Here is a 24,972-nt window from a genome sequence, read left to right on the forward strand (position 1 = left end):
GTCTATTCTATTGAACGCTACGCTAACAGAAAGCCACTTGACTAGGGGGGCTGGCCGATCTTCTCGGAGAAAGCGACATTCCACATCGTTGATAAAACGTGTAATACGTTTTATACAATTCAAAATACTACATTAATTCTACATTAATTTTAATCAATTAATCTTAATCAATAAATAATTATATACAGTACTCCAAAAGTACCTAATAATGCGCATCGAAATCTTCGTCACTGTTCGGCAACGGTGACTACAGGCCCGTGTTGAAAAAATTATGGGTCATTTGACCCACCAAGTGACCTATCTAGAATGATATAAGAGCATAAAATAATAAGATTCAGCACTATGACGACACTCGTAAGCTGTCCACCTGAGTGCAGATGAGAATTCGAAAGTTCAGGTAGAGATTTTCTCCTCTTGTCTCCATGATTTTTGTACGGCGTTGCGGAATAATGGCTTAAAAGCAGTATAGAAATAGTATGACACAGATGCCGTACAAAAATGGTGGTCCACAAAGTCGGAATTTATTTTTATTTTTCGACAGTTGCCGGGGTAAATTTGGTCATTTGATTTTGTACGGCATCTGTGTCATACTATTTCTATACTACTTTTAATCAATTATTCCGCAACGCCGTACAAAAATCATGGAGACAAGGGGAGAAAATCTCTACCTGAACCTTCGAATTCTCATCTGCACTCAGGTGGACAGCTTACAAGTGACGTCATAGTGCTGAATCTTATTATTTTATGCTCTTATATCGTTCTAGATAGGTCACCTGGTGGGTCAAATGACCCATAATTTTTTCAACACGGGCCTGTAGTCGAGTGGTTAAATGCATTTGCTTCATGCATAATTTAGTCAAATTATGTGTTTTGTGCTAAAAGAGATTGATTATTTGTAAGTAACGATTTTGTTTCGATAATTCCTTATAAGTAAATAGCGAGTATAACCCCACGATTGCGAATACATATATATCTTTGTTGGATTGGATTTACTTGGAAAATTTTATAGTATGTAGGTACCTACTTTTAAAGTGTCTTACTGAAGCTGGTGCAATGATGGAAGAAAAGAAGGTTAAAATAACACACAATTTATATTGTATAAAATATGGTTTTCAAACACAGGTTTACATTTTAAACCATATAAATCTAATCATTAAAATCTCAGTTCAAAAGTATTTACTGTATCTACCTACTGATCATTCTTCAATATTATGACAATTACAAAAAAATAAAATTAATAAAAACAATCAAAATCAGGGATTATCTTTATTTCTGACATTTTAGATACATCGGAACTTTCATTATTCTCTTCTTCATTTTCACTTTCCCTACTGCCATGACATCACCTGTGTAAATCATTTCATCGATTAATTCAATTCACCTTTATAAAAACAATAATAGCAGCTCTATATAATTCCACACAGAGAGAACACGTGCAGTCACCACAAATATTTAAAGACGACTGACGGATTTTTGAGTTTTTTGACTGACAAGCTACCGTCACCTACCGCCCGATTTGTTTTTGACCGTGAATTGACTTCTATTTCTTTTGAACAAGGTGTAAAATGCAAGTGCATTGTTCAGGGCTCGGTTTTCGGAAATACGATAAGTAGCGAAGATTTGCATGCGCATTATTAATTTTGGAGTACTCTATGGATATGTCCATTTGTCCAACAGTGGACGGAAAACGGCTGAAGAGAGAGAGAGAGAGGTACATTCTTCAAAGTCACTACGATTGTTGTTACAGCTGTTAGAATGATATTGAATCATTTCGGACAACCTTATTATTTGTAAGAATAACGTATGTTTTACTTACAGATAATAAGAATACTTACTTACAAATAAGTACATATATGTTTCACCTGAGTTCATATTTAAAGCATGAAATACAAAGTAAAAAGGTTCAAAGAAAATCTTGAAGGCATCAGTTAGATTTTCCATGATCATGATTTTTTTTAGTACGTAAGTAATCTGCACATTTCCAAATGGTATTAAGGTACCCAAAGTCAAAACAATTCTTAGGTGTAAATAGAAATCTTGAAGTGTATTGATTATTTTTTCTAAAAGCATCATATAAATGCAAATGTATCAAAAATTTGATCTTGCAAACCAATTTTACTCCGCTTCGCTGAAAGGACTCCTCTTAAAAGGTTAATTAAAATACAACACTCTGCCAGATGGTTTATTATAATTACATACATGTTATAAAGATTATGAGAAAAAATAACTTGTTTGTTATAGAATATAACTTAAAAAGTTTAAAATCCTTTTGAAAAGAATTCTTCCGACATGTCAAGGGGTTTTATATGTATCTCAAATGACTGTTTCATCGTACTCCTCAAATCGTCGAAGGGTTTTGTCAATTTTTTCTTAAGTTGTTTATATTGGAAACGGCCTGGGTACGAAACTACCTGGAAGTTGTAGGCGTCCTGAAACAACATTCATTAAAATTATCAAACTTAAAAAAAATGTATGACCCGCTAGTTCCACTTATCAAAAGTTTTACTTGGCAGTAGAGAGGAGAAATATAACATACTAGCACAGTATTACCATTATTTCCTACAGTAGTGCGACGAATGTACTTGTGCAGAGAAACGGAGGGGAACTGGCGGGGGTCGGGCGACGCGGGCCGCGTAAAGCAAACACGCTTAGTTTGCTTTACCTAGCGCGAAAGGATGTCGCAGTCGTATTTTTTGTGTAATAATTTTATTATACATAGGTACTTACATATTCTATTATGGCGCGCACAAACTGTTCGGTTTACGGATGTAAATCTACATTGAAATCCCAGAAGGAAACAATATTTCAGAAAGATTGTATTAATTGTATCTGTTGAATTAAAATCAAAGCTATGTATATATGTTGTCCTCATTATTTTCTAATCAGATTGTACATCCCAATGCGAATGCATTTCTTAGTTAAATGTTATAATATACAATTAAGAACATCCAAAAATAAAGTGTCCACGTAAATAATATTTAGCAGTGCAATATCTGTAATTATATATTTATGAACAAATAATTACATCAGATTTAATAATCGCAATTATTTTGAATGTACATATGAATAAAGATTTCATCATAATATTAATAATCACAATTGTTTTATTTCCCATTTGTTGCAACCCTAGCGTATTTTCGTGTGGCAGCGTCATTACCTACGCTGGCGGCGGCATCGCGCGACATCAAAGGCGATTCCTTACTGTAGGAAATAATGGTAATACTGTGATACTAGCTGTTCGTCGCTATATACGGGTGTCCAGTGGCAGATTTCAATGTTTGAGGGCTTGTAAAAAAAGAAGTATTATTTCTAAACAAAATATTTTTATTAAAGTCAAAAGAAGACGAGTGCGGATTTTATCTCCTGAAAATTACATTTTCCAAATGCCGCCCTTCTACTCTCACACACTCCTCAATCTATTCCGCATGTTGGGAAAAACTTGTTTGCAAAGGGAACTGGGAATTCTGTTTATTTCAGCCCGGATATTTTCCTTCAGTTGTCTTATGGTTGTTGGATTTGATTGGTAAACCACAGTTTTTAGATAGCCCTACAAGAAAAAGTCACATGGACTTAGGTCTGGTGACCTGGGTGGCCACGGGATGGTGCCATTTCGGGATATGTGCTTTTCAGGAAATAACTGCCGCACTGAATTCATTGACACATTAGCAGTATGAGCCGTAGCAAATCTTGAATAATCTGAATTTAGTATGGATGGAGCTTAACCTTTTTTCACATAATGACCTGAAAAACGATTTAGGAATTCCCAATATCGACGAACGTGTGCGAAGTGATAAACGAGGATTTTCAATTACAGAATTCATAACAAGTTTAATGTTTTCTATCGTGGATACTGATGGTGCTGGTCCCGGCCTAGGGTTATTAATAACTGAACCTGTAGCCCTAAACCTTGCTAGCCACGACTGTATCAAATTTATCGAAGGTCCATCTCTTAAACGATGAATTTGATAATGGTTATTAAACCGACGGCGTGTTTTTGCCAGCGAAATCACCCGAAAAGTATGCCTCAATAGCATAAGCGCGATGCTCTCCGCTCCACTGCTCCATGGCGACTAAAAATTAAAAAATCCGCAGAACTCACGCGCTGAATGACACCCCCCGCGTCCCCCTCGCACGTCGCGTTTTAAAACTAGAAGCGTTCAAACATTGAAATCTGCTGCTGGACACCCTGTATAAGTTTCTGATTTAATAAAAGTTATTAGGTAGGTATCCTTATCCAAGTGGACACAAATACAAGGGACCAAAAATAATTAAAATCCGTTCAGTTGAAGTGTTGTAACCAAGAAGCTTACACCTAACTTGGCAAGTTTGTGTGAAAGGGATAAAAAACATACAGGCGTCATTCAACGTCATATTTTCTTGTTACAAGTTAATGGTCATAGTCACGTCATAGTGCAATCTCCAGTGTATAAGCTTCTTGGTTGAAACTAACATGACTTTCTTTTTTATATAAAGATGCAATAATATAGATATATCAAAGTGATACAGAATATATAGATATAGGTATCAAACCGAAAGACGAGTTGTAGTGACGTCAAAGGTTGTAAGAAGAAAATAACTAACCTGAGCGCCGCGTTCGTCATCTTCGTCAAGTGTATATATTTTTCTTCCATAATCGTACACGGGATACATCATTGCACCCACGACATCGGTGTGACCCAAACCAATAGCGTGGCCTATTTCGTGGGCGACGACCTGAAACCGGAAATGGGTAAGTTTCATGTGCATATCCGAATAATTTAGCGAGTTACACGAGTATAGAAATGTCGTGTCCATATCGTAAATTTGCTCATTTCATGAAATGATTGATCATTTCGTGAAATGGTCACATTTCATGATATTGTGGCCAACATAGTTTGACCACATCTTTAAATAGTCAATGTTTTACGATATTGTCATCCACATTTGGCCAGATCGTATAAAATATTTAAAAAATTCTGAATATTTATTGAATTTGTTTATTGTCATTCAAGTTAGTGCCGCGGCAGCGGCCAGCGAATGACAGAAGCGAATGGCTTTTTAGAAAAGAAACAATTATAATATGTAAATGTAATATAGTAGGATATACATATAAATACACTAGCGGTCCGCCCCGGCTTCGCCCGTGGTACCTACATGTTTAAACTATCCTATCTCTCAAGTTGGATCGAACTGCACATGGTGTGCGAATTTTATTATAATCGGTTAAGTGGTTTAGGAGTTCATTGAGGACAAACATTGTGACACGAGATTTATATAATACTAGCGGTCCGCCCCGGCTTCACCCGTGGTACATATGAAAAATAGATGTTGGCCGATTCTCAGACTTACCCGATATGCACAGAAAATTTCATGAGAATCGGTCCACCCGTTTCGGAGGAGTATGCAGACTAACATTGTGACACGAGAATTTTATATATAAGATAAGATAAGACTAGCGGTCCGCCCCGGCTTCGCCCGTGGTACATATGAAAAATAGATGTTGGCCGATTCTCAGACTTACCCGATATGCACAGAAAATTTCATGAGAATCGGTCCACCCGTTTCGGAGGAGTATGCAGACTAACATTGTGACACGAGAATTTTATATATAAGAAGAAGATATATACCTATTAAGATAAGACGAGATTTATATATATATATATTAAGATTAAGATATACTTAGTTATAGGATTTTTGACGCATTTTTTCTTCAATATAAGATATCCGCAGTTTCCATAGTACTCGAACCTCTTCGTCGTAAATTCTTTGCTATGATTTTCTTCATATTGTAATTAAACGAATTATGAAATTTTTAACTGCGAATAATAAAATTTCGCAAGTGGCCGCCATCTTATCACATAAACACAGCGCTTGCAGCGCCTCTACCAATAATTAATGTAACTATTTTACGATATGATCAAATAATTTTGATCATTTCATGAAATAACCGCGCGTTTAGTTCGCCAAATCGAGATATATTTCGATACGATTTCTTATCATATATCTGCTCAAACCACATCATGATGTTGCCAATAGACAGTCAACCATTTCATGAAATGGTCGCATTTCATGAAATGATCGATAATTTCATGAATGGAGCAAATCTACGATATGGCCACGACAGAAACATTATGAAGATAGCTGGCCGTGCACGTCCGGGGGCTGGACGAGACACCGCGTTGAAAGGTCGATGGATATTGCACGGTGTAGCGTGAAATAAGCTTTATACCGATGGATGTAGATGGCATAATTGGCATTGTATGTAAAATGGCCATATCCTAGTTTTCTATAATAGAACATATAAAATAATATAAAAAATAAAAATAAAAAAAAAACTTTCTTCAACTCTCCGGTTGATTAACATTTCATAAAATCCCCTTTCATCACTAATATTATCATAATCTATACTAAGATCTATACTTAAATATTATAAAGCTGAAGAGTTTGTTTGTTTTTTTGAACGCGCTAATCTCAGGAGCTACTGCCCCCCTAGTCAAGTGGCTTTCTGTTAGCGTAGCGTTCAATAGAATAGACTACGAATATATGAGATTGACGTAGGCTGTAGATAAACGTATCTATGAAAAATTATTTCGTTGTTAGATAGCCCATTCATCGGGGAAGACTATAGGTATAGGGCATAGGCTATATAAGCTATATAATATATATATATTAAGCTCAGTAATTAATAATTATACACTATATAATATAGGTAATATTCACTGTCCTTACTTGAAATAAGTTCGGTGCATCTGATTGGAAATTTTCGCCAAATTGTACCTCGTCATTGATTCTAATTCTGGTAATTTGTGCACGTTTCTGATAGGTAATGAAAAATAATTCACACTTATTAATGTATACGATTTTTTGTAAATTTTATAACTTTGCTAACATACCTACTTAGTTATTTTTGAAAAAAAAAAAAGGAAAAAGAACATATTTAAGTTATAAATTCTTGAATATCATTAGTAGGTATCTACTGACTTGAACGTACCGTATTCGCAATCACAATTTTATCGCTGTGAAGTTTTAAACTGCCAAACCTGAAACAAAATCAGGAGTCGAGCATGCTTCGGTAGATATGAATTACATCAGCTGGCACAGGTAAAGATGTGAATCAAATCTCATATAAATTATTATTCATAATTAGGGTTCCGGATCCCAAATGGATAAAAGCAAAACCCTTATAATAGGACCTCTCACCTCTGCATGCCATCTCTTGCCCGCCCGCAAAAAGATAGGTAATAATAGGAAATACATAAAAAAAGAGGTTTTATCTTACTATAGTAATTGTAAGATACCGCTACGAACGCTAGCTTGTCCTATTCGACCGGATACCGAATATAAATAGTAGCCTAAAAGGGCGAATATCTAGTAGTAACAAAATATTCGTGGCATGAGGCATTCCAAAAATTGTAGAGATGCTATTACGTATTTTAAATAAAGAATAGAATAAAATCAATCACGAGGCGGGACTCGAACCCGCATCCTTTCACGCCAATCCGGGGCGGATGCTTGACTAACTCAGCTACCCGTGACGCTAGATGCTATTACGTTATATCACTCTGAATTTGAAACACAGCCAAAAATTTGACCTTTGAACTATTTTGATTCGCACATCGGTCCTGTGGTTTTGCTGTGAGTGCCCACGAGACAGACAGACACACTGTATTTAAAATAGAACTCAGAATGGATTTTATTATCTACTAGCGGTCCGCCCCGGCTTCGCCCGTGGTACATATTTACGTTTTCTCTACATAAAAACCATCCTCGTACTTCAAGGAATATAATAAAAAAAGAATTATCGAAATCGGTTCAGCCGTTCTCGAGTTATGCGCTTACCAACACATTTTGCGATTCATTTTTATATATAAGAGATATGTTCTTACTAATATTATAAAGCTAAGATTGTTTGTCTATTTAACATGATAATCTCATTAACTACTTTTTAAATAACAAGTAAAGGTCCTCTTCAGTGATATTAATATTAAATGCGCATATCATACTCAATTATTATATCGACGGGTCCTTTGTCTCTCTTAACAAAAGTAATTCCAGAAGAGGGAGACCATATCATGAAAGCTATGGCAATCATAGAGTCGACGTAACGAGTGTCCATCTTCGGTGTGTACTTTATCTTGTATTGAATGAATTTCTTAAGAAATTTTCCTGAAAGATTTAAATGAATTAGACAAAATTCATATTAGAATTTGGAATAAGTAGATATCTAGTGTGTTATTTATGTTTTCATATTTGTTTAAATTGAATTATCCAAGGCTACTGAATGGATTTTGATTAAATGAGTGGTGGTAAGGACCTCGTAGTCCAAATGGACAAGTTCGGGGTTCGAGACCCGAGGGCGTGCAGTAAATAAATTGATGTTTCAATTTTTCAATTTAATTTCAACCGGCATGTCGAAGAATCAAAAAAGTTCGACGATAGCTTGGTGGATTATTGCCCGATCCCTTACGGGAGGCCCATGACCCAGCATTGGGAACTATATGGGCTGATGATGATGCTGATGATGAACTTTGCCGTGCTGTACATCTAGCTATAGGTATAAATCTATAGGTATATAATCATATAATATAAATAAGCTAAAGGTATAAATCTACTACCAAGCTTTTGTTACGTGCGAAGCTTTTGTGTGTGGATATTATAAGCTAACTAAATTAAATTTAAAGCGGAATTAAGCTCATATTATATCGATTTGAATTACAAGAATATAACAGAAATTACCTAAAATACTGTATCTTTTGGAACGCCTGTGTACGTCGGGATGTGCGCATCTGCTCAATGACATCCAATGTTTGGTTTTGTAATTTAGCTCGCCTGAAACGTTAAAAATAACTGTAGACAAGTACGCAGTGTGCACGCCTGTGGTTCACTGTCGAGGAAAGGTTGTTCCAATTCAGATAGCTTCATGGCTCATGCGCTCATGCATAGCGCTTTCCTGAAGATCGTCATATTATGATCAGATGCATAATTGACGATTCTTTAAAGGAAGTACAAACATTCATTTTATACAGGGTTACTTGTAAAACACCAGCAACCTTGCAGGACAAGATCATAACTTTAAATAACAGCATTTGTTCTACGACTTTTGATAATTTGTTAGATTTTATTTTCATACAAAAATAAATACATATTAATTTAATTTTCCGTTTAAATATTATAAACTCTACGCGCATCCCAAAAATTACGTAAACAAGAAGCGAACGAGAGGGGCCGAAGGGGGCGTCGCGTCGTCCTTTCGATAATGAATAGAACATAGACTTAGGCGATCTTCACACTGCCCCCATCATGCTGCATGTTACGTGTCGAAGCACCTACGCGCGTTCCTGCGGGAGTGCAGATCTGCATCATCGTGCGGGTTTTTTGCGCACTCACGCGCGTAGGTGCGTTTGTAGATTCACGCACGGCGGCTCATAAAAAAAATTCATTTTTAAATGAATAACTAATATATTTTTGTAAATAAAATAAGTGCCTACCAATAAAAAAACAATGAATATTATGCATGTTCTAAGAAGTTTTTGTGTCGGGGCCTTAAAGCATGAGCCACATCATGCTGGGGATGGGCCGTGCCGAAGCAGGGAAACAAATAAAACAATATCTATAGGTACACATTTCAAAATCGTGCCCCGTCCGGACCCAGAACCACGATGGATTTTTGATCGAGCTCAGGATGGGGCACGGCCCGGTAGCGACACAGTATAGCGTAAATCATGCTTAAGTCTTATTTTCTTTTATTTAAAATCAACAACAAATTGACTGAAAATATTACCAGTTTCCTCCAAGTGCGCAAAATGTTGTAATGATTTGAGAGCATCCCTCAATGTATTGCTGGGAACTTCGCAATATTTATGTATACAGCGTATAGACGATTCATCCAGATAGCCGTATCGGGTCAAGTATTTCTACAGTAAAAGAGATAATTACTTATTAAAAATAATCTAATTTTTGTGCGCTCTTACAATAATTCAAATCACAGAAACTTATTTTAATAAAAAAAAACAAAATGGGCGAAAAATATTTGCAGAAAATAATGTTATTTTTGTTACAAACTCAAACATTTATTTATTCAATTAAATGATTATGTCGCTCAGGTTCACACATTACTATTATAGCGCTAATAGGTATATAAAATACCTACAGTAATTCAATGTGTAACTATTATCTGCAAATTTAAGGAGACTGTCGATCTGAGGCGAAACCTATATTATAAAGTCTGATAATACTTTCTATTTCTTCGTTCGTTCGTTTTTTTTTCAATACATAATAAACCTATTGCTACACTTGGATAATCGGTAGGCTGCATTACGGGAAAATTCCATCAAGACATGCGTTAGGTCCTCTGGAACACCGCATTGATTACAATTCGGTGAACTTCTTCATCAGAAACGCAAACTTATTTTATATAACTAAAAAATATTTAAGAAGAAAAGGACACGGGGTTGGTAAGTTAAAGTAATTTTATCAAAAAGTAGTGTGTAATCACTAAAATCTCTAAATGTGGCTCTCAAAATATTTTGTGGCACTTACCAAATATTTTATATCATGGCGACTAACTTGTAAAGTATGCGTTAATTCGCAAATAAAACTTAATAACAAAAATAATAATATTCTCATGGCTGTCCTTTTTGTGACTGATTTTTGGATATCTATACATCTGAGTTTATATTAAATTAATTTGAATATGATATTTTCCTCTTAAAGACTTAAATTATTTACGATTACTATATAAGGTATTAATACCTTATTAGGTATCCCTATTTATTATAATTAAATCCATATACTGCAAAACCACAATGATATTGTCACGTAGGTACTAATATACCGAACTCCCAGGAAATTTATTAAAATTTTTTCCTTTTAATATGTACCTAGTACCTACTAGCTGTTCCCCGCGGTTTCACCCGCATTGCTACGCTCCTGTTGGTCTTAGCGTGACGATATATATAGCCTTCCTCGATAAATGGGCTATCTAACACCGAAAGAATTTTTCAAATCGGACCAGTAGGTAGTTCCCGAGACTAGCGCGTTCAAACAAACAAACAAACAAATAAACTCTTCAGCTTTATAATATTAGTATAGATTAGTTTAGATTTCATAAATATAACTAGCTTTCCGCCCACGGCTTCGCCCGCGTTTTCAAAGAAAAAGTTGTTTATTTCTCGTTACCGTGGGATTTCCGGGATAAAACCATGTACCACACCAAGTTAAAAATATTCACAAGAATTCACAATAAAATTAAAGATAGAATACATCAAATAATATGTACATGAATGAATAATAGGAGAGGATATAAAATACATAATATTAAATTTAAGGATATGCTAAATTGGAGAGGTGCATAAAAGAGTTTTAAAAGATTTCTATCCTATGTGTTAATCCCAATTACCCTCTATAATATTTGTGCTAAATTTCCTTGTAATCGGTTCAGTAGTATTTGCGTGATTAACAAACATGGTGTATGTTTGTGTTTTTTTACACATACACAAACGTCCATCCTCTCAAACTTTCGCAATTAAATATGTATTAGTAGGTAGTATAGGATAGGATATTATCTAATTGATTTTATGATTTGGTTATTCTGTTTGTTGGTTACGACTTATTGCAAACTCCATCGATTAAAAAAATATCGTACCGACTTACCGAGTAACATATGGTAGGGTAGGTATATTTTTTCCCCGACTCAAGCTCAAACAGGATCAGGGTGAAGACCGAAGAAGCGGTTCTAAAGTGACATGAATATTGAATACACGGCCCTGGGGCCTGGGCACTGGGCTTAGGGAGTATATATTTTTGTGTCATGGCTAGTGTAAACTATTTATTTATTCCTATTTTATTCTAAATCTGACGTCAAACAAAAATTTACTCTTTTTCATTCAGAAAATCTGAAAATTTAATTTCGAATCAACTACGCGTTTAACCTTAGCGTTTAACTATAAAGTTAAAGTGGGATAATATGACTTTACAAGTATAATTTTATACTAGCTTCCGCCCGCGGTTTCACCCGCTTTGTCTAAAACATATTACATTTATACTTAATTCTAAAGCCTTCCTAAGAAATCAGTCTATCTGTCCGTTGCTTAGTTATTAGGATTTAAATGCATTTTTAAAGATTTATATATACATTATCGTATATGAGCTACCAACGTTGACAAGAGAGAATTTTAGTATAGTTGGTTCTTTGATATACTGTTTCTCTTCTTATTTCGGTTAGATTCCGGGCTGTCTGGCTGGCCGCAGTGGTTGTGTTTATTAGTGCGCATCTTATTTGCACAGGAAAATATCCGTAATTTAAAGTCATTTATTAACGCGTAATTTTTAATCTTTTGCCTTTAAATAGATCCATCAGACATAATTTTTTTATTGCAAGACGTTTTTTTCGTTGTTAAATAGGTGCCAAACGCAATTTTTTATTTCAAAATCATTAAAATGTCATCGAAATAAGTGAAATTCCATCAACATGAGTCCCCGTGAGGGATAAGTAATCACTATGTTTAATGTTACTTATACTATATATAATATTCATTTTACTATTTACAATTTTTTAGCAACAATCTACCATGGTGCCTCCTTTTCCCAACGAACCTCAAATAGGACGTTAATGTAAACTTGATAAAAACCAAATATCATCAAATTCATATTAATACCCAAAAGTCTAATTATTCAATATAAGTATTAAAAAAGGATAATATAATATAAGTAATAAAGTTATTACTTACCCTTTAAGCGGACTCATTTTGATGTAATTTCACTTATTTCGATGACATTTTAATTATATTGAAATAAAAAATTACGTATGGCACCTATTTAACAACGAAAAAAACGTCTTGCAATAAAACATTTATGTCTGATGGATCTATCTAAAGGCAAAAGATTAAAAATTACGCGTTATTCGTTAATAAATGACTTTAAATTACGGATATTTTCCTGTGCGCACTAATAAACGCAACCACTACCGCCAGCCAGACAGCCCGGACTCTAACCGAAATAGCAAGAGAAACAGTATATATCAAAAACCCAACTATACTAAAATGACTTTTTTTTAAACGTTACTAGCTCCCGTACCAATAGAGACAGACAAAGCGACTTTGTTGTATACTATGTAGTGAATATCTTTAAGCTTGTGTACTTATTTACAGAGTTTCTGGCCGATCTTCTCGGAGAAAGCGACATTCCACATCGTTGATAAAACGTGTAATACGTTTTATACAATTCAAAATACTACATTAATTTTAATCAATTAATCTCAATCAATCCATACTAATACCTATTAAAAATGCGAAAGTAACTCTGTTTGTCTGTCTGTTACTCAATCACGCCTAAACTACTGAACCAATTTTCATGAAATTTGGTATGGAGATATTTTGATACCCGAGAAAGGACATAGGCTACTTTTTATCCCGGGAAAATGACGCAATCCCGAAAATCCCACGGGAACGGGAACTATGCGAATGCGGGTTTTTCTTTGACTGCGCGGGCGAAACGCGGGCGGAAACCTAGTAAATAAATAATTATATAATATATATATTAATTTTAATCCATTTTTTAATCCAAAAATGTACACTGGTCAATATACATATTATTTTACTGCGGCAATCAGTGTGATGTGTCAACTGTCAAAACGAGACATCAAATATAATTAAAAAATGGTTTATGGTTGACGTGATCTGTCATTGCAATTTGCAAACTTAATTTTTTTACCATTTTTTACTTTATTTATATTAATTATTAATAAAGTGCGGTAATTATTATTAAATATTCTCGAGCCTGTATAATTATCGGTTAATTTAAGTTCAAATTTACTTACTATTTAGAATCAAAAGCTTTTTAAGGTTAGAAAAAAAAAACAACATTGCGTTCATTAATCATTATTTGTATCATCTTATTTATAAAAACGTATCCTTTAGGTGTCCTTTCTCTACAATTGGTACAAATTAATTTAATATGCCACCTAAAAAACAACCCGACAAAGGTGGTAAGGGCGGCGGTGCAGCAAAAAGCGGCGGTAAATCAGGCGGAGACGCAAAAGGTACAATAATTATAAGTTTGTTATTTCATTAATTTAAGTCAATGTCATTATCTTATGATTGATATTTGAAGCATGAGTAATAAACTGTTGACAAAATTTTGATTTCAGAATCAGCCGGCAAGGAAAAAAAAGGCGGTACAGCTGTCAAAGTACGTCACATTTTATGTGAGAAACAATCAAAATGTTTGGAAGCTTTGGAAAAATTGAAAGCCGGTCAGAAGTTCCCTGATGTAGCCGCTGCTTACAGCGAGGACAAAGCGCGACAGGGCGGCGACCTCGGCTGGATGACGCGTGGCTCCATGGTTGGACCTTTTCAAGATGCTGCATTTGCTTTGCCAATATCTTCTGTGACAAATCCTGTTTACACAGATCCCCCAATTAAAACGAAATTTGGCTATCACATTATTATGGTAGAAGGCAAAAAATGAGTGATACAGTGTTTGAGTTTGAATATTTCTGGGCGATACTTTTGTTATTTATAATGGAGAGAATTTGTTGCCTACAAGAACAATTTGATAAGGATTTTTCATTGTTACCTGATGCACAGAGATCCCTTGACTCGTTAGTTTCTAATATTGAAGACTTTGCAAATAGAGAGTAAGCTTTTGTAATAATATTTTTATGAATGCATAAAATTTAAATTATCAGTAAGTATATTTACTGTCAAATCTTGGGCTTGATCCATTTTTGAGACTGATGATGCATTTGTCCATAGTGCTGACTGATTGGTTAAAAATATGAATTGGGGATTATAAAACATCAAATGTATAATATGTATTGATAAATTCTTTTAAAAATTATAATTGTTACTTGTTGTTTTCAGTTCTGGACTAAAACTTAGTTTTCTAAGGCTTTATCGGTTAATGCACATAACAATGTTGCTCACTTTGGTATATTTCTGCAATGTGTGCCTTTGGTTCATAATGATCAAGAAAGTTCCGACTCGAACCCTCAAGTATAGATTTAAATTATCTTTTCCGTCATAATGTTTTTCGGGATACAATGGAAATAATATGAAATAAATATTATTGTTACTTTTCCTTGCTTTTATTTTTGGATGCTTCCTCGGGTGTTTTGTTTGTTCTAATACTAAATACAAATATTTATCTAAGGATAATATTGAATCTGTACATAACTGTATATTGTGTTTTATCAGTAAGAGAGAAAATGTATTTTATGCATACTTAAAATCTACATCTTAGTTCAAAATACATATTTATTTTAATATTTGGTTCTTGTATTCATAGAAATAATTGTACCATGAAGTCAGCATATTGTTATTAATATAAATTGGGATGAAAAAGAACACAGGGTTAAAGTAGTTTTTTATTTAAATAATTTACTAGCAACCACTTCAGAACTTACATAATATGTAACTGGTGTAACAGAACCACTACATTATACATTAAATACTGTAAATAAATATCAATGAGGTATCGCTTATAAGCTAAAGGACGAAAGGATAAAACATTCAAATTTAACATACAAAAACATTATTTTTACATTTGATTTTCAAAACTATTATTTCAATATTGTTTTTTATTCCTCGTCCTGATCATGAACCGTTCTTTTTGCTTTAAACTCGTAAATTGGGATTTGTGTATCTAACGTATTTGAGTAGGGCATCATTTTCTTCGCAGACAAACGGTTTCACATGATGGCAAGCTACGTCGTGCCAATGGACACCGTCGTTATAGAAGTTGTTCAGGATGGCAATACAGTGTTCTGCTGCGCCGCCTTGGATGAGTTCCTGTAAATAAATAATAAATATTAACGCCTGCAAATAAAATTAGCAAATAGCAATATCGTATAAATCCAACAGGCGTCGAAATTTTTTGGATATGTATTTAATAAATCCTTACAGAAAAAAATCCTCTGAGGTTTACAGATAAATATAAATTAATATGGAGAATAAAGAAAATTCCAATGGATCCACTATGATAGTTACTTAATATTTTCTGATTACAATAAAACAATATTATACATATTATGCTGATTCCAGCTTACATTACGAATGTTTAAAATCTACGAAAATTTTAAATGCATTTATTATATAATCACCCGGATCTTGTCCTCTATTAATTAATTTAATTACTACTGGTGCAATAATGCATTGTCAGATCTATAAAGGTCATATTATAATAACGACAAAATATTAAATAAAAATCGTCTGAAATTTTTAATTAATGTAAAACAATCATATTATAAAATGATGCATATTGCATTTAAATATTCTTAAGTAGAATACGTTAATCTATTTTATCACCGTTTGTATTTGTTATGATATTTTAGAATTACAAGTAAACTCTTTTGAATTGTAACGACTGGTTACACAGATGGTTGATTGGCATAGTTAATACCTCCTGTACTGATGACTTTCTCTACGGTTTAGTATTTCCCTAAACGTATATATTTTCCCTCTTCTTTCCTTGTTGAAAAAGGGAAAAATCATTTGCACAATACAGAAAACCCACGTAATGTTCTCGAAGTAATGACGCGATTACTTTATTCCGTTGCGCGATCGCCTAGGGAAAGTGATGCCAAACAATACGGCAACGTACGCCGAATATCGATGAGCTTTTGTGCGAAGTAGAAAGCGGATTGCTCATTGCATTGATGCGGGTACGCCCTTCAGCAAATATTTCGCAGGAACATTAATATTCACGACACTTTCGTTTTCATTGCGTGACATCCGCGTCAGATGTTTAACCGCGGGGTGGTTTATGACAAACATTACTTAACGGTTCGCGGAATCCAATACGTTGCGTAATAACGTATTAGCGATTGCGTACATTTACGGTACTTTACGCGGTATTGTCACTGCATTGTCTAACCGCCTCGTTAATATTTGTCATTTAGTTACAGTTGCTTAGTTTGGAGAGACAATGCAAGAGTAACTAAAGCGTACGAGCAGGTATAAGTTTTTAAATTTCGGGCACACACAATGTCAAGTTAAATTCTACACCAAGAATTAAAGCATTTAGGTATGTTCTTTAAAACTCCTTTCACGAATCTCTAATCAACAGTACTTACTCTATTGTCTGGTTGAGGTTTGCCGATGCCACCGCCCTCTGACCAATCGTTTTGTTGGCGGTTCGTAGTGGGAGCAAGCTTTTGCAGCTCAGCGGTCCAGAACCATCCGTTGATTTCGTTAGGAAGTAAATCAGGACGATTACAACCCTTGAAGTCGCAGAGACGACCGGACGTCCAGATGTACTTCACCTGTGATTAGGAAAGAATAAGTATAAATGATGACTTGATAGACATTTGAAAATATATTATGCATTAATTAATATCTGTCCATAAGTAGCACAGCTTCACAGCATCACTATTATTAAAATTAACGAATATGTTTCAATTAAAGAATAGAATAGAGAAACCCTCTTGCATACAATCATAAAAGTATTCAGGTATATATCGTTAAGAAAAACACACACGTTTTCGAATTCGTTATACCGTTGTTGTATACTTGAACCACTTTCTTTTTCGCTTGAGTTTTCAAAATTATATTGTTTCCACTGCGCGGTTGAAATGGTAATTATTTGATCTGTACGTACAAACGTGACTAGAGTACAGAGTTGTAGGGAAATTCTACGATGAGCGCAAATAAATCATGCCGGCCAAGGATTGAGGGAGGATAAGTATTGGTGACATTCAAATTTGGACTTTTCCTTTTATCAGTGAATTAGTCTGACATTGGCTTATTTTACATTAAGAATATTTATTTAACTTTGCTGCAAAACAGAACACATGACAAAAACAAATAAGACCAAACTGCAGAGAGCTCTAATAGGTATAATTTGATATTTTCCAGGAAGCCAGCTTGGTATGAAGAAATTTACAATATTTACGAAAATGCATTCAGATGCATAATATATGACCTAATCACCTACTTGAGAATCATTTATATGAATAGGTAACAACGGAATCACAAACTCTCCTCACATTCTTAGAATCAATCTCACAAGATAACATAAATTATTAAGTCTCATATATTACCTACTAGATTACCGCCCGCGGCTTCGCCCGCTTTTTCTAAAACCTAATAAATTATATACTAAAACCTTCCTCTTGAATCACTCTATCTATTAAAAAAACCGCAAAAAAATCCGTTGCGTAGTTTTAAAGATTTAAGCATACAAAGGGACATAGGAACAGAGAAAGCGACTTTGTTTTATACTATGTAGACTGTAGTGATGATGTAGTCGTTACCTTATCTTGGACGATGCGGGCTTTAACCCATTCGTTTTCATCACTCGTCTCCAAAGACACGAGGTCCATGCAACGTTGTCTGCAGAAGTTTCTGGCCGTTAGCCAGTCTACCTCCGTACCACGCTGTGCTGGGTCCCTCCAGGAGAAGTAGTAACCTTTATCTGGATGAAATATATGATAGTTAGAAATGTGTATTGAATAATTTTACTGTGAATGAAGTCGTAGATATACGTAAATTGTAGGATTTTTTTGAATGCAATATTTAACGCTTCATATAAATGCCAATATTATTAATTTATTCATCATCAATTAGATACAAAACAAATGAACCATCACATTTTAACAACGCATTTTAAAGTATCTTGAGTTGTTAATATTTATTTAAATAATACCTATTTTGATATGTAGAAATGTTAACGCGGAAGTCGAAATAGAATCTATTATAATAGCTGATGTTCATCTATACAAAATACATATTTTTAGTATCGAGTATGGCAAAAGTATTTTCTATTATATTGTGTAACAAAAGCATGGGAATTAGGTAACGATTGTCAATGGAAAACTTACTTTCCATATTGTTGTGGAAATATATCTTCATCGTCAGCTATTGTTGGCAATATCTACTTGAATGAAAGCAAAATACTGTTTTTGCTCATTTAAAAAAATAGGTCAAATGTGAGAATCATGTATCTGTTATTTTATAAAAATGCATCTAAAGTATAGTTGTACTAGAAATAAATAAAAGATAAAAAAGAGGCCGCCCGAACAGGGACTTGAACCCTGGACCCTTGGATTAAAAGTCCAATGCTCTACCGACTGAGCTATCCGGGCTCTGTTAAGAGGTGCGAATTTGTAAAAAATAAAGCGTACCGTAATTTTTATCTATATAAGATTTTTTTTGCTGTTATAAGGTTTTGTACAACCTTTTTTTGATTTCGATTCAATTCATATTATTTATTGAACTGTAGACACTTGTATCTGTATGAATCGACTTTTTCATCCTTTATTTTAGATTGCATCAGTTACGCGACTAACATTAAAGAAAAGGTAATCGGTAATTTTTCATTTTTAATATAAAAGGATTTTTCGTATCACCTTATTATAATGAATCTTGAGACAATCGCAAATGCATACCGTTATATTGTCATAATGCACAGCGGAAGATGGCCATGAATGACGTAAGCCAACACAAAAATGCTCACATTATTACGAATTCCCGTTGAGCAACTTGTTCTCTTATCTCGTATCCGGGAAAGATAAAATCGAGATTTTTGTCTTTGTCAGGCAAGAAGTTTTCTCGGAACTACGCAAGTGTTGTTATCGGGGACGACGCAGGTTTATAACCTTTTGAACGAGAAATCGTATGAAGGCGTAAAATTATGATGTAGGTACTTATACAACTTTTTACTTACATAAGTTAACTACGTACTTAATTAAAAACATATTGCACGCCTCATAAGCGAAGCGTTGAGGTGGGTACTACTGTCACTTCGCGCAAAACATCTGATTTTTCAAACTTAAAATGTCTTTATGTATCATACATTGCACTTGTAAGATAATACATACACACACATATTAAGAAAAAACACTATTTTTAACGTTCATGATATTTTTGATGTCATTTTTGTTATTTAAACTAGTTAAAAAACAGTTTAAAAAAGTTCTGTCTTGGACGTCCGTGTGTCTGTATGTGCGGATCCTTTTTCTTGTTAACACGATAGCGACCGAAATACTTTACTAATCGAGTCTTTTTTTTTCTCTTACGCTTGAGTATGCTCAGGAATAGAACCCTTTCATTTTTCAGGGTCTGATTCGATGTGGTTTAATTGTTATTAAATAAACAAAAATAATAATTAATAAATATTTATTAAAAAAAAATTATGAGGCGTGCACTTTTGGATTTTCCAAATTATTTTTTTTTTCTCTTACGCTTGAGTATGCTCAGGAATAGAACCCTTTCATTTTTCAGGGTCTGATTCGATGTGGTTTAATTGTTATTAAATAAACAAAAATAATAATTAATAAATATTTATTAAAAAAAAATTATGAGGCGTGCACTTTTGGATTTTCCAAATTATTTTAAGTATTAATCCATTGCAGTAGGAAACTAGGAAATCCAATTAAACTGGTACCTTTCTAGTTTCTACATAATATCTCCCATGTTTAATAATTAAAAACAAGCGTTCATCCTCTTAACGGGAACCGGGATGGTCAAAAAGCAATATTCCCTCTAGACCTAGAGCTTTCATTAAAAATCGGTTAAGTGTTAGATTTAGGAGCTTTTGTAAGTATTCAACCAATTAAAAAATGTTTCCTCTTTATAATATTAGTATCTATAGGTAGATAAATCACTTACTGTCTGAATATCTCTCATGAATCGTTCTCTGCACACATTGAGATGGTTGAGGTGGCTCCAAAACGCGCCCATTTGGGAATTGCGCGTGCGCAACTGCCATAACTGCTAAAAGGACTATTTGCTTCATTTTCTAGAAAAAAAAACAAAATATTTATTTACAGTACACACAAAAATATCATGAAAGTGTGACAACAATAAACAAATCTTTCTTTCATAACAAAAATGTATCCTAGTTTTTAACCGACTTCAAAAAAGGAGGAGGTTCTCAATTCGACCGTATATGTACCGTATTTTAGCTATATAAATGTTCCTGGATTAAAATTACATTACCTACTATTTATTAGTGGTAGGTACGACATAAATTAACTCGAAAAAGGTTGAGATAAGGTGTTGACAGTCCTATTTTTTTGTTTATTAATTGACAATTAATTTAAAAATGTGTTTATTTTCGATGAGTTCTTCACGGATGCATTCCTAATATTATGTTTTTATTTGAAGAATTTACTGCTGTGTTTTCCTAACTCCGCTAAGTGTTAATAATTATTACTCACAAAGATTGTGATTGTCCAAAAATGTCAATTATTTAACCTCAAAGGTCGAGATTGAATATAGACTTTAATAGAGTTATTAGCAAACAATTTTCAATAAGATACTTATTTATTTAAATCAGAATCATTTATGTTATCACTATAACCCGTCCGCATTTTTTGCTACTTATATGCGATTTATTTTTTATTACTTACTTACATTTTCTCGTTTGGCTAGTCGAATCGCATGGTTAAATGTATTTATATTTTTTTTCTATTAAAAGCTACAGAATACTTTTAAAGTGAGATAAGTGTTTATTTACATTTTACAAACATTTATCGTCCGGTCAATTTTAAATTAACATACATACATAGTAAGTAGTTATTCTTCTTTTAAATAAGGAAATGACTATCTTATCACAGTCATGGTAAACAATCAATTAATTAACAATACATATTTAATTGAGCATGTTGTTTTTACAAGATGTTAGTACTTAACTGGACTATCATTATCTAAATTAGGTATATTTTAGAATTTAGAGCAACGAATGTAACAATTTGAATTTTTTCTTGTAATTGAGGTTAGATATGTCTAATGTCGCACCTGTACCTACAGGATAATTTAAAAGATAATTGTTTACAAACACTTTCCATTGATTCAACAGGTAATTATTACGTAAGGCTGTACGCCACAATTTTGGGAACGAGACCGGTCCTGTGTAGAGATACTATATGACAATGTTTTTGTAGGCTTTTTTTCATTTTTCAAAAAAAATGTTTTGTTAGATATAAGTAGACGTATTTTTGTAGCTATTTTAAAACGACATAATCATGGTGATTTTAGAATAAAGCAGAAAAAATAATTGAATGATCGTCTTAATTGCTTTGGAAATAATAAAAAAACTGAAGTGTACTCACACATCATCAGGTATTTTTTGTATTTTTTAAAATCATCTAGTATAAAAAATTTATATTATTAATTTGAAAGTATTGGAAGCATAAATTTATTTTGTAATGTTTTTACGCACATAATGTTCTCTATAAAAATATAATCTTAATATTCTCTATAGAAAACATAAAAAAGAAAAGACTACATTTAAGAAAAGATTACAATTATTAAGAAAGTGTTCTAAAAAACCGTTGGTTTTATCTTACTAAGTAAAAGGGATCAATTTATGGTTCAAGCTATCCACGAATTGTAGAGATTCATGGTAACCGCAGGGACAGGAGAAAGTGACCTTGTCCTCAAAGGTTTAAGTTCATTCCTCCTCTCATTAATCGGAATTTCAACTAAGGGTCAATGAATTTTCTATGCTTTTACAAAGAAACAGGTTAAACAAGATATAGCTATAAATTCTGCAAAGTTTGTTAAATTCGCAACAATGACGAACGGTTACTTGATATATTTTGTAAACTTACAGAATTATTTTTACAATATAGGTTAAAAATTTAAAAAAAATCTTAAAATATTTAAATGAATCAATTCATTGATAACCACTATTAATTTATAAAATTATGCGATTTATTATCATAAATATATCGCAGCATAAAATATTTAAATATTCTTAAATTATTCTTCCCATAATATAGATAAATTTAACAGATCATTTAGTTAGGCTGCGAAATATTAACTTTAAAACTTTTTTATCACACACGCATTTATTTACTAAACATATCTCAGAAAAAATACAATATCACCTTATAAATTTACTAGTATTTTTCTTTCCGAAAGATTATGGTTAAAAGCACTTACCGTGTAATGTCTGCGTCCGTATCCGTCACTAACTGATGCGCCGGCGCAGTGCGGCCGATTTATATGGAGGTAACGCATGAGTCCTGACTAACAATACATACAACTTATTCAAAAAAAGAATCTTGGAATTAATAAAAATAATCTCCAGGATTATAAAATATGAAACTCTGTGGAGGATTTATATGAAGGCATTTATGTTACGAGAATAATGTCAATGTGTACGTTACGCCCGCATATTTGAATAAACAGTGTTGTAAAAATTGTATAATTATGTATGAGCTTTCTAACGACAATTGTAGAGATGAGCCATACTTATCACCGATGTAATATTAGTGAACTAAATCTTTCAATATTAGGTTTTAATTATCTTTAAATGTATATATGTATATGTAGAGATAAATCCATAAGTATATTTTTATAAAATTTGTAGTGACTAAATTTTTTTAGCTTCTTTTGTTCAGGAAAATAAAGTAGTTATCTTTAGTGTGTTAATTCTACTTTACAATGTAGGCAAGATTGTAGAATGTTCTAGAATTTTTACTAAAATTTTGGACTCACTAATAGGTACGTGTTTAAAGTCATGAATAGACCAGTGGCGATTGACCGACAAATTTTTGTAACTATTTTTTTCAGAACATTATTTTACGTAAATTTTCATAATTTCTACATGACCTTATGTATTGGAAATTTGGATTTAATTTAAAATCAAAATATGTAGGACAAAAAACAATGGAGTACGAGTATGTAATATTAATATGGAGATAGGCTTTCCTTTGCATTTTTAAATGCTACGTAGGTTGTATTTTCGGTACCTAAATACTTAGTTTGTACTATGTTCTAAAACAATAATCATGTAAAGGTACAAATACTTAAAATTAATACGAAATCTGAAATCAAGTTCTCTAATGACTAAAACTCTACATTTTATACTTACTCTATATTTTACTCAATTTGATAGTTGACATTAAGTTACTCGCCAGTAAGTTATTTTATAATTTGTTTCACGAACATACTTAGAGCGGTTTTATTTACAAATATTAAGTTCCTAATAAATATAATATAATGACTCTTCTCAAATATAAGGTACAAAAGGTCTAGTAGGTATTTTCCACAATTCATTCCACGGTCCACCAAATTGTTAAATAAGGTCATTAATATTGCAGGTAAAATATTTCAACAAAATATATTTTTAAAAGTCCAAGTTGAGATTATACACAGTCCTCCTAGGTTTATAACTTCAATCTTCAATTATCTTATATAGATGTAAATAACTTAATTTATTAATTTTTTGTCCTTTGAGCGACCGTCAAGTAGTAATCACTCTGATATTTATAGCAAAACTAGGTTCATGCCCCGACTCCACTCGTGTTCGTCAAATAAAAAATAGACCAAATTTCCACAAATCCATATACACAAATTACTGATATACATATATAATAATATAGCTATTTGTAATGCATATATGTATTAATTTATCCTACTTAGTTAACTATGTAAATTTTTTTTAAATTATAGGTATACTAGCGGTCCGCCCCGGCTTCGCCCGTGGTACATATGAAAAATAGATGTTGGCCGATTCTCAGACTTACCCGATATGCACAGAAAATTTCATGAGAATCGGTCCACCCGTTTCGGAGGAGTATGCAGACTAACATTGTGACACGAGAATTTTATATATAATATAAGATATAATAAAATCGTAGGAAAGTCAAAACTGTACATTGAATATTTTTTTAAAAGAATACATAATCCATGATCTATAATCGATATAGAAGCCAAAAATATAGTTTTTAGCATTTTTGTCTGTCTGTTGTCTGTTTGTCTGTTTGTCTGTTTGTCTGTTTGTCTGTATGTTTGTCCGAGCTAATCTCGAAAAGTACTGCATAGATTGACTTCAAATTTTGCATGAATATTACTAACAGGTCGGGTGAGGCTTTTTTAAACATATTATCATGCTATCACCTCCGGGGGAGGAGCTGTGAACCTTTACTTTTCTTACGTATTCCGTGTACTACGACAGCGTACAATCTAAAGACTCATGTTTAAATGTTGTTTTTGAGTAAGCCATGCTATTATCTAGCTTTACACTATAAAAACTACGTCATTT

The 24,972-nt window shown here is 33.2% G+C and overlaps 3 protein-coding genes, 1 long non-coding RNA gene and 1 other non-coding gene across 9 annotated transcripts in view; 2 read left to right on the forward strand and 3 right to left on the reverse strand.

Moving 5' to 3' along the window:
• Window positions 1-295: 295 nt before the first annotated feature.
• Window positions 296-24,972, forward strand: part of LOC149489881 (uncharacterized) — a 41,052-nt gene continuing 16,375 nt past the window's right edge. Inside the window, exon 1 of the long non-coding RNA XR_016318363.1 lies at window positions 296-825. This is a non-coding gene — a long non-coding RNA (uncharacterized LOC149489881). The remainder of the gene's footprint in view (window positions 826-24,972) is intronic.
• On the reverse strand, window positions 2,179-8,803 carry LOC149489882 (matrix metalloproteinase-20-like). Its single transcript, XM_089714682.1, has 6 exons — window positions 8,716-8,803; window positions 7,983-8,145; window positions 6,971-7,019; window positions 6,709-6,795; window positions 4,582-4,713; window positions 2,179-2,429 (listed from the first exon to the last, which is right to left on the reverse strand). The coding sequence occupies exons 1-6, from the start codon at window positions 8,777-8,779 to the stop codon at window positions 2,259-2,261; spliced, it is 666 nt and encodes a 221-aa protein (XP_089570808.1). The 5' UTR covers window positions 8,780-8,803; the 3' UTR covers window positions 2,179-2,258.
• On the forward strand, window positions 4,542-15,055 carry LOC149489883 (peptidyl-prolyl cis-trans isomerase NIMA-interacting 4). Of its 5 annotated transcripts, XR_016318360.1 has the most exons (4): window positions 13,638-13,820; window positions 13,896-14,017; window positions 14,126-14,614; window positions 14,841-15,055. XR_016318360.1 is itself a non-coding variant. In XM_089714688.1 (3 exons), exons 2-3 carry the CDS (start codon window positions 13,933-13,935, stop codon window positions 14,443-14,445), a joined length of 405 nt encoding a protein of 134 aa, XP_089570814.1. In that variant the 5' UTR covers window positions 4,542-4,729; window positions 13,896-13,932; the 3' UTR covers window positions 14,446-15,055. The 5 variants fall into 5 exon arrangements, 4 of the variants coding, with proteins under 4 accessions (XP_089570814.1, XP_089570811.1, XP_089570813.1 ...); XM_089714688.1 differs by lacking the exon at window positions 13,638-13,820 and adding an exon at window positions 4,542-4,729 and having other exon boundaries at window positions 14,126-15,055; XM_089714685.1 differs by having other exon boundaries at window positions 14,126-15,055.
• On the reverse strand, window positions 15,330-23,023 carry LOC149489884 (uncharacterized). Its single transcript, XM_089714679.1, has 5 exons — window positions 22,866-23,023; window positions 20,586-20,715; window positions 18,230-18,390; window positions 17,051-17,239; window positions 15,330-15,767 (listed from the first exon to the last, which is right to left on the reverse strand). Exons 1-5 carry the CDS (start codon window positions 22,941-22,943, stop codon window positions 15,594-15,596), a joined length of 732 nt encoding a protein of 243 aa, XP_089570805.1. The 5' UTR covers window positions 22,944-23,023; the 3' UTR covers window positions 15,330-15,593.
• On the reverse strand, window positions 18,988-19,060 carry TRNAK-UUU (transfer RNA lysine (anticodon UUU)). The gene has a single exon. It is a non-coding gene; the product is annotated as a tRNA-Lys (tRNA).

The sequence above is a fragment of the Colias philodice genome, chromosome 3 (assembly GCF_061535455.1).
Source record: "Colias philodice isolate Cphi_HAF_F1 chromosome 3, ilColPhil1 Martin Lab GWU primary, whole genome shotgun sequence".
Lineage (NCBI taxonomy): Eukaryota > Metazoa > Arthropoda > Insecta > Lepidoptera > Pieridae > Colias > Colias philodice.

What these genes read in the sequence shown, in the direction of transcription:
- LOC149489883 (XM_089714688.1), top strand. Translation starts at nt 13,933, where the DNA reads ATGCCACCTAAAAAACAACCCGACAAAGGTGGTAAGGGCGGCGGTGCA. An exon ending in ATCAGGCGGAGACGCAAAAG is followed by an intron (nt 14,018 to 14,125) that starts GTACAATAATTA and finishes TTTTGATTTCAG; the next exon opens with AATCAGCCGGCAAGGAAAAA.
- LOC149489884 (XM_089714679.1), bottom strand. Translation starts at nt 22,943, where the DNA reads ATGCGTTACCTCCATATAAATCGGCCGCACTGCGCCGGCGCATCAGTT. An exon ending in TCATGAGAGATATTCAGACA is followed by an intron (nt 18,391 to 20,585) that starts GTAAGTGATTTA and finishes TATTTCATCCAG; the next exon opens with ATAAAGGTTACTACTTCTCC. An exon ending in CCCGCATCGTCCAAGATAAG is followed by an intron (nt 17,240 to 18,229) that starts GTAACGACTACA and finishes TCCTAATCACAG; the next exon opens with GTGAAGTACATCTGGACGTC.
- LOC149489882 (XM_089714682.1), bottom strand. Translation starts at nt 8,779, where the DNA reads ATGTCATTGAGCAGATGCGCACATCCCGACGTACACAGGCGTTCCAAA. An exon ending in CAAAAGATACAGTATTTTAG is followed by an intron (nt 8,146 to 8,715) that starts GTAATTTCTGTT and finishes TAAATCTTTCAG; the next exon opens with GAAAATTTCTTAAGAAATTC. An exon ending in ATGCACCGAACTTATTTCAA is followed by an intron (nt 4,714 to 6,708) that starts GTAAGGACAGTG and finishes TTCCGGTTTCAG; the next exon opens with GTCGTCGCCCACGAAATAGG.